Source organism: Gymnogyps californianus, chromosome 11, assembly GCF_018139145.2.
Source record: "Gymnogyps californianus isolate 813 chromosome 11, ASM1813914v2, whole genome shotgun sequence".
NCBI lineage: Eukaryota > Metazoa > Chordata > Aves > Accipitriformes > Cathartidae > Gymnogyps > Gymnogyps californianus.
The window spans coordinates 21,843,584-21,858,117 of record NC_059481.1 but is presented as its reverse complement, the minus strand read 5'-3'; the positions used below and the strand labels follow the sequence as shown (position 1 = coordinate 21,858,117).

At 38.1% G+C, this 14,534-nt stretch overlaps 1 protein-coding gene across 3 annotated transcripts in view; it reads left to right on the top strand.

Annotated features, from left to right (window-relative positions):
* The first annotated feature begins 1,505 nt into the window (after nucleotides 1–1,505).
* The window catches only part of MEGF11 (multiple EGF like domains 11), a 210,842-nt gene continuing 197,813 nt past the window's right edge, over nucleotides 1,506–14,534 (top strand). For 2 of the 3 annotated variants that reach the window (XM_050903189.1, XM_050903191.1), the window contains exons 1-3: nucleotides 1,508–1,612; nucleotides 4,162–4,263; nucleotides 5,798–5,898. In XM_050903189.1, coding sequence (XP_050759146.1) covers nucleotides 1,509–1,612; nucleotides 4,162–4,263; nucleotides 5,798–5,898 — 307 coding nt within the window. In that variant the 5' untranslated portion in view covers nucleotide 1,508. Of the gene's footprint in view, nucleotides 1,613–4,161; nucleotides 4,264–5,797; nucleotides 5,899–14,534 lie in introns of all 3 variants that reach the window. The other variant, XM_050903192.1, reaches the window with a different exon arrangement.

Here is a 14,534-nt window from a genome sequence, read left to right as displayed (position 1 = left end):
AGTAGTGTCTGGGACAAGTGTAGCAAATGTCTTCAATAAACAGAACTCTCTCTCATGTCCTTGTCCCGTCAGCCCTCTTAATTTCCAGCGTAAGCTTTTGCATTGTTGCCATGGGACTTTGAAACAGCCCGCAGGTAGAGAATGGTCACTCATAGACTTACATCCATTTCACGAGGAACATTAACATTAAATCACGTTAATTAACATTAATATGACTTACATGGCTTAAGACCTATCTTTGGGTTTAGCAAAGCTCTAGGAATAATTTAAAAGATGAGCTATTACTCCCACTGGGATCTTGACTTCAAATCCACTAAAGGCAATGGGTGTCCTTGAACTAGCTAAGAAGGCTTTGAATCAGGAGGTAATTTGAGATCAGCTTTCCTGGCTGTCCCTCTGCTGTTCATTCTGCTTTGTGATGATGACTTCTTTATGCCGGGATGTATATCAGTGCCATGCAGAGCAAACCCCTTAACATCCCTTTTGCTGTTCTGGACCATGAGGCAATGAGCCATGTGTTTTTTAGATGATCATATGAAGATTCAGTCTATTTTTAGGGCAATATTGTTGCCAGGAATAATTTATGGGACTTTTGATTTGAGTGGTGGATTATGTGATGATGTAAATGCCTGAAATGGATATTTAAAAATACTTTTTACTGACTTAATGTTTAACAGTTTAACACCTCTGATGCAGTTACATTTAAAACCAGCTTCGTATTTCCTGTCTATTTTGTATTTTTGACTCATGTCATTGGGGACCTCTAGGCAAACACCACGACTTTGGTTTCAAAGCCCCAAGTGAGCAATAAGTAGGTATAAGCCAGTACATTTAATAGATGAATTGTAAGATGATGAAGAGACCACACCTAATGAATTTTATACAATCTATTTTGAACTTCAATGTAAATATTTTTATTTCATGTTTAGTGTTCTGCATAATGTGACCCAATACGTTGACCTCTGTCATTCTAAGTGATTCCCCATCTAAGAGTTGAAAAGTGAATTGATTTTCCTTCAGTCATGTAATAAGCATTTGTCTCAGAGCTAGCCTACTATATTGACACATGTAAAACCCATTTAAATAAATCAAAGGGCATATTTTTGTATTCTTCCGTTTGCCTATAGGTTGATGGAAGAATAGATTGTTTTAATACCTCAGTTATTTATTTTGTCAGTACAGACAGACAGCCATAAAAATGATCAGTATCAGAAATGTTCTTTGGAAGAATCATTGGGGCTATCAAGATCTTGGGTAGCTTAATCATCAAATTCATCGGGTTTAGTAGGTTTAAAAGTATGAATTCCTTTTAGAATACATTTGCACTTTTTTAAAATTTTACTGTTTAGTTGATTGCTTTTTCAGGTATTTCAGTTTGTAGATAACTCCACAGTGTTTGGATCTGCACAAAAGCAAGAATGAAAAGGCCTAGAAAGATGTTTTCTTCAAAATTGTCTTTAATGGCTATACTTTCTTTTCTTTACCTAGGTACAACAATGGTGGCACATATGCTGCTCAAGTGGATTCTAAACGGGCTTATTCTGTCTTTTCTGCTCAAAACTACTCTGTCCCTAAACCCAGATGATCCAAATGTTTGTAGTCATTGGGAAAGGTAATGTATAACACGTCAATTTTTTTTTTTTTACTAGCCATTTCAGATTTTTACATTTAAAAGGCAAAATAAGAGCCATAATTTGCTAAATACCACCCTGCCTCACAAAAGAACCCAGATTTGCATGACAGAAATAGTACTTCTGAGTGCCTTTGAAGATTTGGATCATCCCAAAGAATTGGTTCTAAAGCTAGACCTATAGACCACATACCCCTGTGTTACCTGTCTGCTCAGCTGTACTTTGGAAAGCTCCTCCATAGTGTCAGCTAGAAGACTGCACAGATGTATTTCCATTTATCATGGAGAGACCTAGAGAAATGGTGGCCTTGTTCTGTCTTGCTTTTTTCTGGTTGTTGTCAAGCAAGACTATTAGAGATTTCGACTAAGTTTTAAACCCTTCCTGCTGCAACATGCAGGCTTATTCTTTATGTCCTGAACTTTGTGGCTGTATCTGCCAAATTCGTGTCAGCATCAAAGAGTATCTGCATGAAAGCACTGAGAATTAAAGGCCTGGTAATACTTGTTCTCTCTATTGTTACAGTGTCCTAGTCCTAAAAGTGGATCTGTGCAGGACAGTTCTTATGAGTACATAGAGACCCACTAGCTTTGATAGGTTCACATTCATGCAGGGTCTGTTTGCAGAGGCTAAAGTTCCTGTACTCTTAAGTTTAACTTGCTAAATTTCCAGTTCTGTTCTGTGGTTTAGTTCCACACAAATATGAATTACTGTATACTTTAGCAAAATAAACCCCTTAACAAGAGCAAAAATGAAATCATACTTTAATGGCACAATGTTTTGATTTTAGAGGCCTTAATTAGAGAATTAACTGTTTGTAGGTGATGCAACTGCAAAGCGAAGACTATATAGGAATAGGATTTTGCAGTCTGTGTTATGAGGTGAAGTGCATTCAGAGCACAGGGATAAAATATTGATTTTGTCTGAAGAAAGTCAGCAACCTGGAGACCTAATCAAGGAGAAACAAAAATTAAATACCAAAATTGATTGGTTGTACTGACCAAGATGACTTTGTTACTTAGATGTTAATAAATCAAAGGGAAAAGATTGTTAGGGCAATTGCTGGATAACAAACGGGATTATAAAATAATAATCAAGATTTGTGAGTGTTACTGTTTTACATTAATAATAAGCATTGTAAATATTTTACATTTTGGCATTAGTAGAAGTAAAAACATTATTGTCAAACCCAGCAAACTGTGATAGAGGGCAAAAGCAACATCTAGTAGAATCTGGGCCTGTCTAGAAGGGGCATGACAAGCAGGGCAGTAATAGTCCAATCTTCAATTTCAAGCCAATCAGACCCTCCAAGCAAATATTTTGGTATTACCTTGCGGGTGCAATCTCACAGGGCTTAATCACATCAGCAGTCCCACTGATGAGAAGGAAATCACTTGGAGGATTAAGAGAATCGATATAATGAATGACTTGGAGGATCTAATTCCTGGGTCTTGACCCTGCCTAGAATGATTTCAGTATCATTCTCCACAGATATTGTAGATCTGATAAAGTAGAGCTTGTTTCCAGATCAGAACCTGAGATTATGAGTCTCTTAAGCAGTGCACACACTTACTATAGGGCAATACAGTGTTCTAAAATGACTGACACTAACAAGTCAATGAGATTTGTGTTCCTATATCACGTGAGAGGCGTGGACACTTTCAATATAATCATAGTAATTAATATAGCACCTATTGCATGAATAAATAGTGTTTTGGAAGGAGATTGCTGAATTCTTAGTATTGTTGGAGCTCTGTGATTTCTAATAAATTATTATTTGCCCCGTTTTTGTTTATATCCATTCATTTGTACAAAGGGAAGTAATCCCATTCTAACCATATGTCAAAGTGTTCCAAATCTAGATACTAGTTAACTCATGTTACAATTTTCAGATAGTTCTGAGGTTATTTCTGCTACAAATTAAAAGGATTAAATTTGTGCAGCAGAAAAATAAACACTCTTCAATCTTTTACAAATGATCCTATTTGATTGGTGCACCCAATATTTGAAGTAGTGATGCTGCTTCATCATAAAATGAAGTGTGAGCATCCCATCATGCTGGCAAAATGCAGCAGTGCAAAGTCAGTATGAGCTCTTATTAGCATTGTGGAATACAAGCAAAAATTAATGGTCCTAGGCAGGAAGGTAACTGAGACATTTTAAAAACATGGTGCTTTCCTCTCTTGTAAAATTTGCACTATCAAGTTAACCAAATGCCCTTTTCACCTTCTAAACTACCATGAATTTTAGTAACATTTGTCTCTTTTCCAGAAGGGAATGATTTATTACTCAGACTGAAATCCCTATGCCTATTTCAGTTGTGGAGCCCAAGTTAGAAGCATTTCCAAAATTTTCAGGAAGAGCTGTGGTTGAAACAAGCCCTTTTTCTGGTTTTTGCTACTGCCCAAAGTTTCTAAGATTATTGATTTAATTATTTTTCATATTGGAGTTAGATGAGTAGCATATACAGGTAACTGAAGCTTTTCATGTTGCAACAAATGGCCTTTTGCTTTCTTTCTTTGTCTACTCCTAGTTACGCTGTGACAGTACAGGAATCTTATGCTCATCCTTTTGATCAGATCTATTACACAAGATGTACTGACATACTGAACTGGTTCAAGTGCACTAGACATAGGTAAGAGCTAATCCCCAGAAATTTTAGTTTTATTTTGCCTTTTTATCTCTTCACATACCTTTTATTTATCCAAATTTTTGTGGTACTCTAATATAGATATGTACAAAAAGATCTATTTTAGTACAATAGGCAGGGTGTTTGGCATTCTAGGGCAGTGATTGAAGTAGAGAGATTTTTGCATGAAATTTGAGTGAGATCAACGGTAGTCTCTTATGGGGCCATTCAGGAGTATGGATCCTTGCTATTCACCCTGCTGTGTGATTGGAAGTGTTTATTACGTCACCAAACATGACCAACTGTCTTTTCCAAGTGATCAGTGCGTGTCGAGGTTTATGGTTGGAAGTCTCTGCAGCTCCTAAATCTTGACGAATCAGGCACTTGAGGGGTAGTGATAATTATAAGTGGATCCATATTTGAAATAGTGCACCCAAATCTGTATTGAAAATCAGGTAAAATGAGGATGGGTCCATTTCTAGCACTGAATGAAAGCTGATACCAAAGAGTTAATTCTTCCCAGGCTGCAAGATATCGCTGTTATATTCATTCTGATTCCAAGTAGAAAAGTATCCTAATAAACATCCACTAATATTTGCAATCTTTCAAGGGAGTTTTAGCAAGCTGATTGGTACCTTAACTTTCATGCATGCAGTAGCAAAGAGGTTGTTCAGCACCATCCCAGTCTGACTGTGGGGTTTTGCTTTTTAGCTTCTGTGTTACAATGTACGGAATTGAACAGAGATGCAGAGCTTTCTGGACTATTGTATAGATTGGAATGCAGCAGAGTAAATTCGATAAATTTATCTAACATAAGGGACAATAGATTTTGTTCAATTTAGGTAATTTCAAATAAATTAACATGAACAAAGCTGTTTTGAAGTGTTCGCTGTTAAATATTCCTTTTCTAATGTGGTGTCATTGCTAATGCTATGAATAAGTCTAGAAAAGCTACAGAATGCTTAACGCCTTTTAATTTCTGTGGACTACATATTGTGGTGGGGAAAACATGCTTTAAATACTGAACTGGGACTATAATGTCATTTTGCAAGGCATTAGTGCCTTGGAAGGGTTAGCAAGTAGGAAGAAATCACTTGGGGTTAACTTCACATTTTGCGTATTGAGAGCAGTTTCCATTGTGGTAATTTCTTGTGTAGCACGCTGACACAGTGGTCTCCGTAGAAGAATCTGTTCATTCCATTGATGATAGCTGACCTTGCTGATATGCAGAAACGAATAATTTATTCTTGAAGAAACTCCTTGCCCTTGCTTTAGGACTGGGGAAATGTTTTAAGATAGCAGTCCTAGGATGGGCTACAGTGATTGACTGTCAGGAGTACTGTGTTTATAATACAAGTTATATTTCCAGTTTCAAAACAAGTATTGATTTTTTTTTATTGTGGCTTTTAATATCAAAAGCTTTCATGCATTGTAAAATAATTATTGAATGCTATCCTTACTATAATTTAACACAAATATAATTCCAACAGTAGGCATTGATTTTCAATATTGTCAAATGGCTTTCTGTCTTGCAATTTAGAATAAGTTATAAAACAGCATATCGAAGAGGACTAAGAACTATGTATCGGCGAAGATCTCAGTGCTGCCCTGGATATTACGAAAGTGGAGACTACTGTATACGTACGTATAGAGCTTTGATTCAGATGTGACAATTAAAAGTAATTTTTGGAGGAGCTGTAGACAAACTAAAGATGTATTGCAGTAGTCATATTAAGGGCTGGTTTTCAGAGCTGCTCAGAACCTTCAGGTCCCACTGATTTTAGTCGGAATTCCAGGTACAGAACATTTCAGGTCATTTCAGGTACATGCATTTCAAGCACCTAGGTAAAATTTTGCTGAAATCATTGGGGAAGGAGATACTCTGGTTCCCGAGTGCTTTCTTGCATCAGACCTTACTTTGGCGAGTAATTTATGCAAGTATGCACTAATGTTAAAGAATTAGGAGAACTGAGAACACTCTTAGGAATAAACTATTATGTAGTTTAAGAAGCAGCGTAAAGTTTCTGCTTCTTAACTTTGAAAGTTCTTTCTTCAAGTAAGAACAGTTAAAATCTCATTGTGTTTCACATGGTTCCTGTCAAAAATTTTGCTCTTTTTAAAGCTTCACAAATGTCAGAAGAACTTTGTCCTAATTGCACTGTATAAGTAAATAAAAAGCTCTGGAGTGTGGTAGGTCAGTCTGAGGGGGACAAAAAGCAAAATGGATCTTTCAGCAACACCTAAGAGCTTTGTTAATTAAAAATGTCCTGTAGATTAATGTCATGTGTTTTCAGTATTGCAACTTTCTGAGTATTCTGAGACAAAAAGCATTTGCTACACTTTGCTCAAAAGGAGAGTGGAGCTGCGGATCTCTTGTCTACATCTTGTTAGAATGGGATTGTGACACAAGAAAAACACAAGGAGGTTTTGATCAGCATCAGAATCCAAATTTTATTGACAGGCTTAGAATGTCATAGAATAATTTAAATGTGAAAATGATACAATTATCCAGCTAACTTTAAATATCTTGACACAGTGCTTTAAAGCTATTTCTATCTAGTTCTGTTGCAGTTTTTATCCGAGTACCTATATTGTACTTATATTGTAATACATGAGCACCTCAAAAACATGAATGGACCCTAATCTCATTTTAAATGACCTTTATGCCAAACAGTTACTTTAAAGAGGCTTTGGACTGTGAAAAATTACCAGCCCTTTGAGATAAGGCATTAGAATTAGCCTTATTTTACAGAGAGAATAATAATTTGATCTTTTGAAGTGTGAAGTGCTGTTACTCAAGTCCTGAAAAACTTTTAATGTAACCTATTGTCTTTGCTAAAATCCTTCCTGTGTTAAGTATGTACTCACCTTTAAATTTCTCAAGTGTCAATATCATTTCAGCAGTTGTTCCACATACTTTTATTACCAACTTGAATTTTGTGACTCAAAATCCTGTCTGGCACAGAACATATTTATTTTCACTTCTCTCTCTGCAATCTCTTGATTTTTTTTTTTTTATTTTTTATTTTTTAATTGCCATACTTATTGCAACAAAAGGAGATCTCTGCAGACTTTCTGATTCTTTGAGGATATTAACATTTATTTTAAAGTGCTTTTTTGTTAGTATCAATACTCAAGAATTCTGCTGCTGCCAGGCAAATTTTGTCTTTATATTGTGGAGAAAGAACAGCATACACCATACACCAAAGTTTTGCTAATGCAAAACAGACAGCAGGTATCTGGTCAGACCAGGAGTTTCATGTTTGACACAGTGCAGATAATACTTACATTCTCTCTGTTGATTACATGTGCAAGAGTCAGGTTCTTATATTTCATTATCTGCATGGTCATAAATGCAAAGTGCATGCCTCAGGGACATTTTCTATCTATCCTCCTTCCTGGGAGATCTGAGCAGCAAGTGCAGCTGAGAGAGAAATGATGTAAAGGAAGAAGTTCTCCATCATGATTGATTCTAGATACTTGGTCTTATTGTTTGATACCGCAAGTAGCCACATAGCAAAAAACCCCCAAACAAACAAAAAACCTCATTGAAACTCTCTGCCTCTGCAACCAACAGTTTGAAGGCACAACAATATTTAGCTAATGTGATCCTTTTCATGTCATCCCTTTTGTTTCTAACACGTCAAGCCCTGGTCCCATTAGTTTTGTTTTGTTTTGTTTTTCCACAATACGTTCCTGTGCCAACAAGCAAATTCTCCCGTTCATCATTCTTTGCAGTCAGCAGCGAATTCCATTTTCATTCCTGGTGGCACCTCCCTGCTTTTGTCCCTTCCCGTCCCGTCCCGTCCCGTCCCGTCCCGTCCCGTCCCGTCCCGTCCCTTCCCGTCCCTTCCCTTCCCTTCCCTTCCCTTCCCTTCCCTTCCCTTCCCTTCCCTTCCCTTCCCTTCCCTTCCCTTCCCTTCCCTTCCCTTCCCTTCCCTTCCCTTCCCTTCCCTTCCCTTCCCTTCCCTTCCCTTCCCTTCCCTTCCCTTCCCTTCCCTTCCCTTCCCTTCCCTTCCCTTCCCTTCCCTTCCCTTCCCTTCCCTTCCCTTCCCTTCCCTTCCCTTCCCTTCCCTTCCCTTCCCTTCCCTTCCCTTCCCTTCCCTTCCCTTCCCTTCCCTTCCCTTTTCTTTTCTTCCCTTCTCTTTTCTTCTCTTCCCTTTTCTTTTCTTTTCTTCCCTTCTCTTTTCTTTTCTTCCCTTTTCTTTTCTTTTCTTCCCTTTTCTTTTCTTTTCTTCCCTTTTCTTTTCTTTTCCCTGATATTTTCTGCTCTTTCCTAACAAGGTAGTCTAGTACTCCTGTCCCACAGTGCTCTAGACATGTTCAGTGCCTGCTCCTTTAATGGCAGCTGCTACAAGAGAGGGGTCAGGAGACGCCATCAAAATCGTTCCACTTGCCTGTGCTGTCATAGGGTGGCATGGTTCGGAGATGAGCGTGCTTCTGCTAAGCCCCACTGACATGAAGGGAAGGAAGCTCCAGCCCTGCAGAGAAGGTTCTCCCCACTCAGCCAGCCCTTTAAAATCTATTCCATTAGCAATCATGGAAGCCACTACAACATGGGGAGGAGAGAATATATCCCGCAGAGAGTCTGATGATCAAAAGAAAGTTTGATTAAAAAACAGTGTGTAGATTAAAGGCTAATTGGTTCTTCTTTCATTAATAGCAATCTTTATTTCTTGCAAAAGTTAAATAGCTTTGTAATTAACAGTGACATGTTTAGACTAGAGAAGGCTGAGTTTAAATCTCTATTAATGACTGTTTCTTGGCTTTTAAAGCAGGAGTGAAGGCTTTCAGCTACTGTTTTGATCTTTTCCCTTCTCATTTACTATTTTTTAAAGGAATGTCAGATATATGTTTTTATCTTTGTCCTCCTGTTGGGACTTACTAAATGGATTATGTCTAATAAAACTACCCTCAGTTCTAAATAATCAGGTTGACCCAGAGCTTCTTGCTCTGCCACTCTTTCTCCGGTGTCTTCTTTGCCTTTTTGAGATCTATGTATGCTACTGCCCCATAAAATGTGGAATTCAGGCACAAGGTCAAATAATTTAAATTGTTGACTGGTAAGTGATACATCTGGCCAGCCCATTAGGACTTAGGCTAAACAGTTTTGGGGTATGAAATTTTCTTTGTGCCTATAAAGGGCTTGGAATATTTTTGGGTTGTAATGGTATTAAAAAAATACCACCTGAAAAATGCTGCAAATGCACATCTGCATTTTTTTTTCCATTGATGTCTTTTAGAAATGGTTGCTACCATTTTGGTAGTTTTGCAAAACGATTCCCCTTCTCTGAATGTTCTTATACATGATATAGCTTTTCACTGAGCTGTCCCTGAAAACAAACAGCATAGTCTGGGTAGTAAATCAGAGCAACTATGATTTACTATACTTTGTATGCTAAGGTAAGCTTTTGGCAAAGAAAATGCATAAACTGCAGAAAATCTTTTTTTAAACAACCATAGGGTTCAACTGCCCTTCAAGGTTTTCGTAAGGATGTTTTAAAATTATATTGCCTAGATTAGTATCTGTGGTAGATAAAGCATCTCTGAATACTTTGCTGCTCAAAAAAAAGAAAAAGAATATTACATGGCTCTTTCATGATTTTTACCCTTTGAGTAGATGGTAATTGAATACTTCCCTTTAAGAATATGGCAGGTGGAAAGATCCCCTATGTACTCAATGGATACATTTTTGTCTGAGAGACCAATCCTTTGTTCAGTCTGTCCATTATTCTTGCACAACAGATTTATATAAAAGAGACGTTTCTTCTAGGTGACAAAGGGTCAGAGACCCAAGCATCAGAGAAAAGGAAGATGGGACTGCAAGCAGCATCTACTTATATCTGACTTTTTGGCAGAAAAAACCAACCATGAAACACAAAGTTGGGAATTCACCTTTTCTTCATAGATTGAGATATTTTAGCTTTTAACGGTTTTATTTTTCACTCTTATACCTTACACTCTTTTTCTAATGTATAAATCTATGCAATGTGACAGGATGTAATAATGACAGGATTAGTGATTTAACAATCTTATTTGCTGCCATTTATCTGTCATTCAAACCTGCCAAAATTCAGTAGAGTTATAGATTGACCATTTCATGGTTCTTTCCTTTCTTGGCCAAGATATTATTGATCTCAGATTGTTTCTCAACGTTCAGCTTTCCACATTACAATTGCCACAACCATCATCAGGGCTCCTTGACTTTGACAAATCTTTTTATAGAGAAATTCTGGGAGTCACTGGTTGAATCTCAGTTTGTCACCTAGAGTGGTAGTTCACTCAGGCCAGAGTTAGGGACGGTATTATATTTGCATGTAGTTATTTACCCATCTTTTCAGCTAGCCTATGTCTGACACCTTTAATGAATTTCAAAAACAAATGAGGAGTGTTCTTTTAATAGCTGACTTGGTGAGATTATGCAAATTTGGGACCTGGTTCTTTTCAGGATTTTAAATAATGTTTCATAAATTCTGTAATTCCAATAGACATGCCAACTTCATAGTATGATGTATGCTTTTATATTGTAGCAATATGAATGTTCATACCTCAGGATTGCACTCAAATTTACAAGGCTGCATGTCTAGTGTAGTTTTTGTAATCTTTGAAAAGGCTGCCTTATTGGAACCATATGGCTAGATTGTTAAACATCTGTACCATAGGAGTAACAATTCCAAAGCTTCCTGCCATCTGGATGAATTACAATACTTGCAATTCAATGCATATGTTACAACAACACACCGACACCGCAGTAGAGTGTACTTATGATGAAAAGAAAAGTAATAGCTTACGTGATCAGTGCAAAAGTTGTACACCCTTAGAAAATGTTGAATCAGCGGCTTAAACTTCCTGAATATTCATAATGTTTGTTCATATGTCAGATTTGTTGATTATTTTCACTTTATAAGGCAGTAGCTCATTAACATTTTAGAAGAAATGTTGTCTCCCTCCTTCTCACCTCAATTTTAAATTCCTCATGGTGAGCATTCCTGTAACTTGAAAATATATTGTTTGAAAACTGCTGGACTTAAGAAATCTATTCTTCTTATCTTTACAGACACACATTAAAGCTGGTGCTAGTGCTTTCTGTAAGAGCCTTACTGTTACATTATTCAAGTACGGCATTCTGTACATCAATAATGCAACATAAATTAAGGGAAATGATATAGCAGTACATAGATACTTTGTATTAGGGGACATTCTTTTTCTCTTTCTGATTTGGGATGTATGAGTATGAGAAAATTGTGTGGAAGGCCATTCTGCATATAGCGTTATTAATTATAGAGTTGAAATGACAGTATGAGACGCTTTGAAATTTCTCCTTTTATATGCATTTGAGATGACTCCATCCGTCTTTTTCTAGTGAAGAATATGGGGAAAATAATTTGGGTCCTGTGTTCCCATCTGAGGGGAAACTTGCACAGGAATTAAGAAATGCTGCTTCTAATAGTAGCAGTCGTAGTCATAGTGGCAGCAACATTCTTACCACTGTGTGGTGACTGGGAGGAATCCCTGTTTTCTATTGAATGAGCAGCTGGGTAGATAGGAAAGCAACAAAAGGAGCATGCAACAGAACTGGTTATCTGCGTTCAACTTCTGCTACCATACTGCAGAGTGTAACCTAGGAGCCATATACCAATGTCTAATACACCATTTTACAGAACACAGTGGAGCAGGCCGCAGCTCTGCAAACAGTAGAGGCCTTTGCTTATTCTTTCTGAGCATCTTGGGAGGCAGATGTATGTGGGTAGGGAGACCAGCCTTATAAGTAGGTCAGTTCGTTTTGTGGCATAGATGAAGACACTGGGTTACTATTTAGCCTAAAGATAATGCAGAGACCTCTTTGATGGGAAGGTGAAAAAATCAATTCTCATCTCCCATCCATCATTTTGTATTTGCAGTCAGCTTCTGGATGCTGATGGATTTGCAAAGATGCTGGTGGGGACTGGTAATGAAATAAGGGAAGGACTTCTGGAAGAAATGCAGTAGAAGGAGGAGAAACAAAATGTTCATACAAAGGAATGAAAATAGCATGAAGTCGGAAAGGAGGGTATGCTGAAGCTACATAATGTCTCAAGGGGCTTAATAAATATCAGAGGAAAAATTATGCAGGCGTTATAGTTAGAAAAAGATTTAGACTGTTGCTGGTGTAGCAGTAAAAAAGCTTTTCTGGCTGCTTTAGGCAATCTCAGTTGGATCAGTATAAAAGAATACTGGGAATGTAGACACAGGAGGCGGCACTGGATCCAGAGCTACTCATAGCATTCATGCTAATGGCCTGGATGCCTGGAAACTTCAGCAGGATCAGAAAAAAAGGCACAAGAATCATAGATTTGAGTTCATTGTTGAATTCAAAGAGAGCCATGCAAAGTTTAGTCCATTAGTTTGCCCACTTTTAGCAAAGACAGGTTTGTCCCCAGCTGCTGTAAATCAGCACAGATCCACCACGTTTGAATGGACATCTTCAGTTACTTCATCCTCACTTCCACATCTTCTTTAATGTCTCAATTCCCTTTCAAAATCCCCTTCCTCCTTCTCCTGCTTTAATACACTTCAGTGTTGTTAATGCTAGTTTGCACTGATCTAAATGGCGTGGAGGGCACCAGTGCTAATCCGCAATAGCTTTATGGCTCAATCCTTCCTATGTTGCTGGTATCCATTCACTTGCATAGACTTATAAAAACAAGATTCTGTCCATCCCACATATAAGTGGACTGTTTTTGAGGACGTATACATACAGGACATTTGCCATTTATCAAATTATGAAGGCACAGAACTCCAGAAGATTTTTCCCTCCAAAGGAGTTTGAAGTTCATTAGTAGTCCAGACATGTGGTGAGCTGGGTTAACTTACTGAAATTAATAGGGTCAGAAAGAAGACAGATGTGTGAAATGAAACACGTTTAAAATTGAAGTTGTTTTCTTGACCACTCCTTTACATCCTTCTCCCATTTAATAGATTTCTTTCCCTTGCACTCTGAAGAAGTTTTAAAGCCTAGTAGAAAAGGAGGAGAGAGAGAGAGAGAGAGGAAAAGAAGTTACCTAAATCTAGATGGCCTTTAAAAAGAGCTTTGATGTACATACAAAATCTGAGATAGCATCTTTTCCCACTTCTTTTCTATTGTAGTTTCCTCTGGCTGTGACCTTCCCCTGACCAGTTCCAGAGTCTTTGTCACACATTAACTCTAGATGTCTGGGAAGCCATCAGTCAGATGTGGACGACCATTCTAAGGCAGATTCCTTGTTGACTGAAAAAAAGAGCTACTGCAACCTATGCCAGGTGTAAGCGCCAGTCGCCCCTCTTTCTCATTTCTAGGCATCTCGTAAGATTGAAACTGTAAATAAAATGAATCAATATCACTACAAGAATGTCTGAAGTGCATACAATAGAATAATAGCATAGCACAGTGGTGTGGGTTAACCCCAGTACCTGCTCGCTCACTGACCCACGCAGCTGCTCTCGCTCACTTCCCCTGGTGGGACAGGGGAAGAGGAAAGGAAGAGTAAAAGAAAGAAAACTTGTGGATCGATGTCCTGGTTTCAGCTGGGATAGAGTTAATTTTCTTCCTAGTAGCTGGTATAGTGTTACGGTTTGGATTCAGTAGGAGAATAACGTTGATAACACACTGACGTTTTTAGTTGTTGCTAAGTAGTGTTTACACCAAGTCAAGGACTTTTCAGCTTCTCATGCCCAGCCAGCAAGAAGGCTGGAGGGGCACAGGAAGCTGGGAGGGGACACAGCCAGGACAGCTGACCCAAACTGGCCAAAGGAATGTTCCATACCATAAGATGTCATGCCCAGTATATAAACTGGAGGGAGTTGGCCAGGAGGGGCAGATTGCTGCTCGGGAACTAACTGGGCATTGGTCGGCAAGTGGTGAGCAATTGCATTGTGTGTCACTTGTTTTGTATATTTCTAATTCTTTTAGTATAATTATTGTAATTTTATTATTATTATCATTATTATTATTTTATTCCTTTCTGTCCCATTAAACTGTCTTTATCTCACCCCACGAGTTTTACTTTTTTTCCGATTCTCTCCCCCATCCCACTGGGTGGGGGCAGTGAGCGAGCAGCTGCGTGCTGCTTAGTTGCCAGCTGGGGTTAAATCACGACAATCGAGATTAAAACATGTTTAATAAGCAAAAGAGAAGTGCAAGAAGAGAGAAACAAAACAAAACAAGTGATGCAAAGGCAATCACCACCTCCCATGGGTAGATTGATATCAGCCAGTTACTGAGCAAAAGATGGCTAATCTCCTGAAAGCCCCTCCTTTCT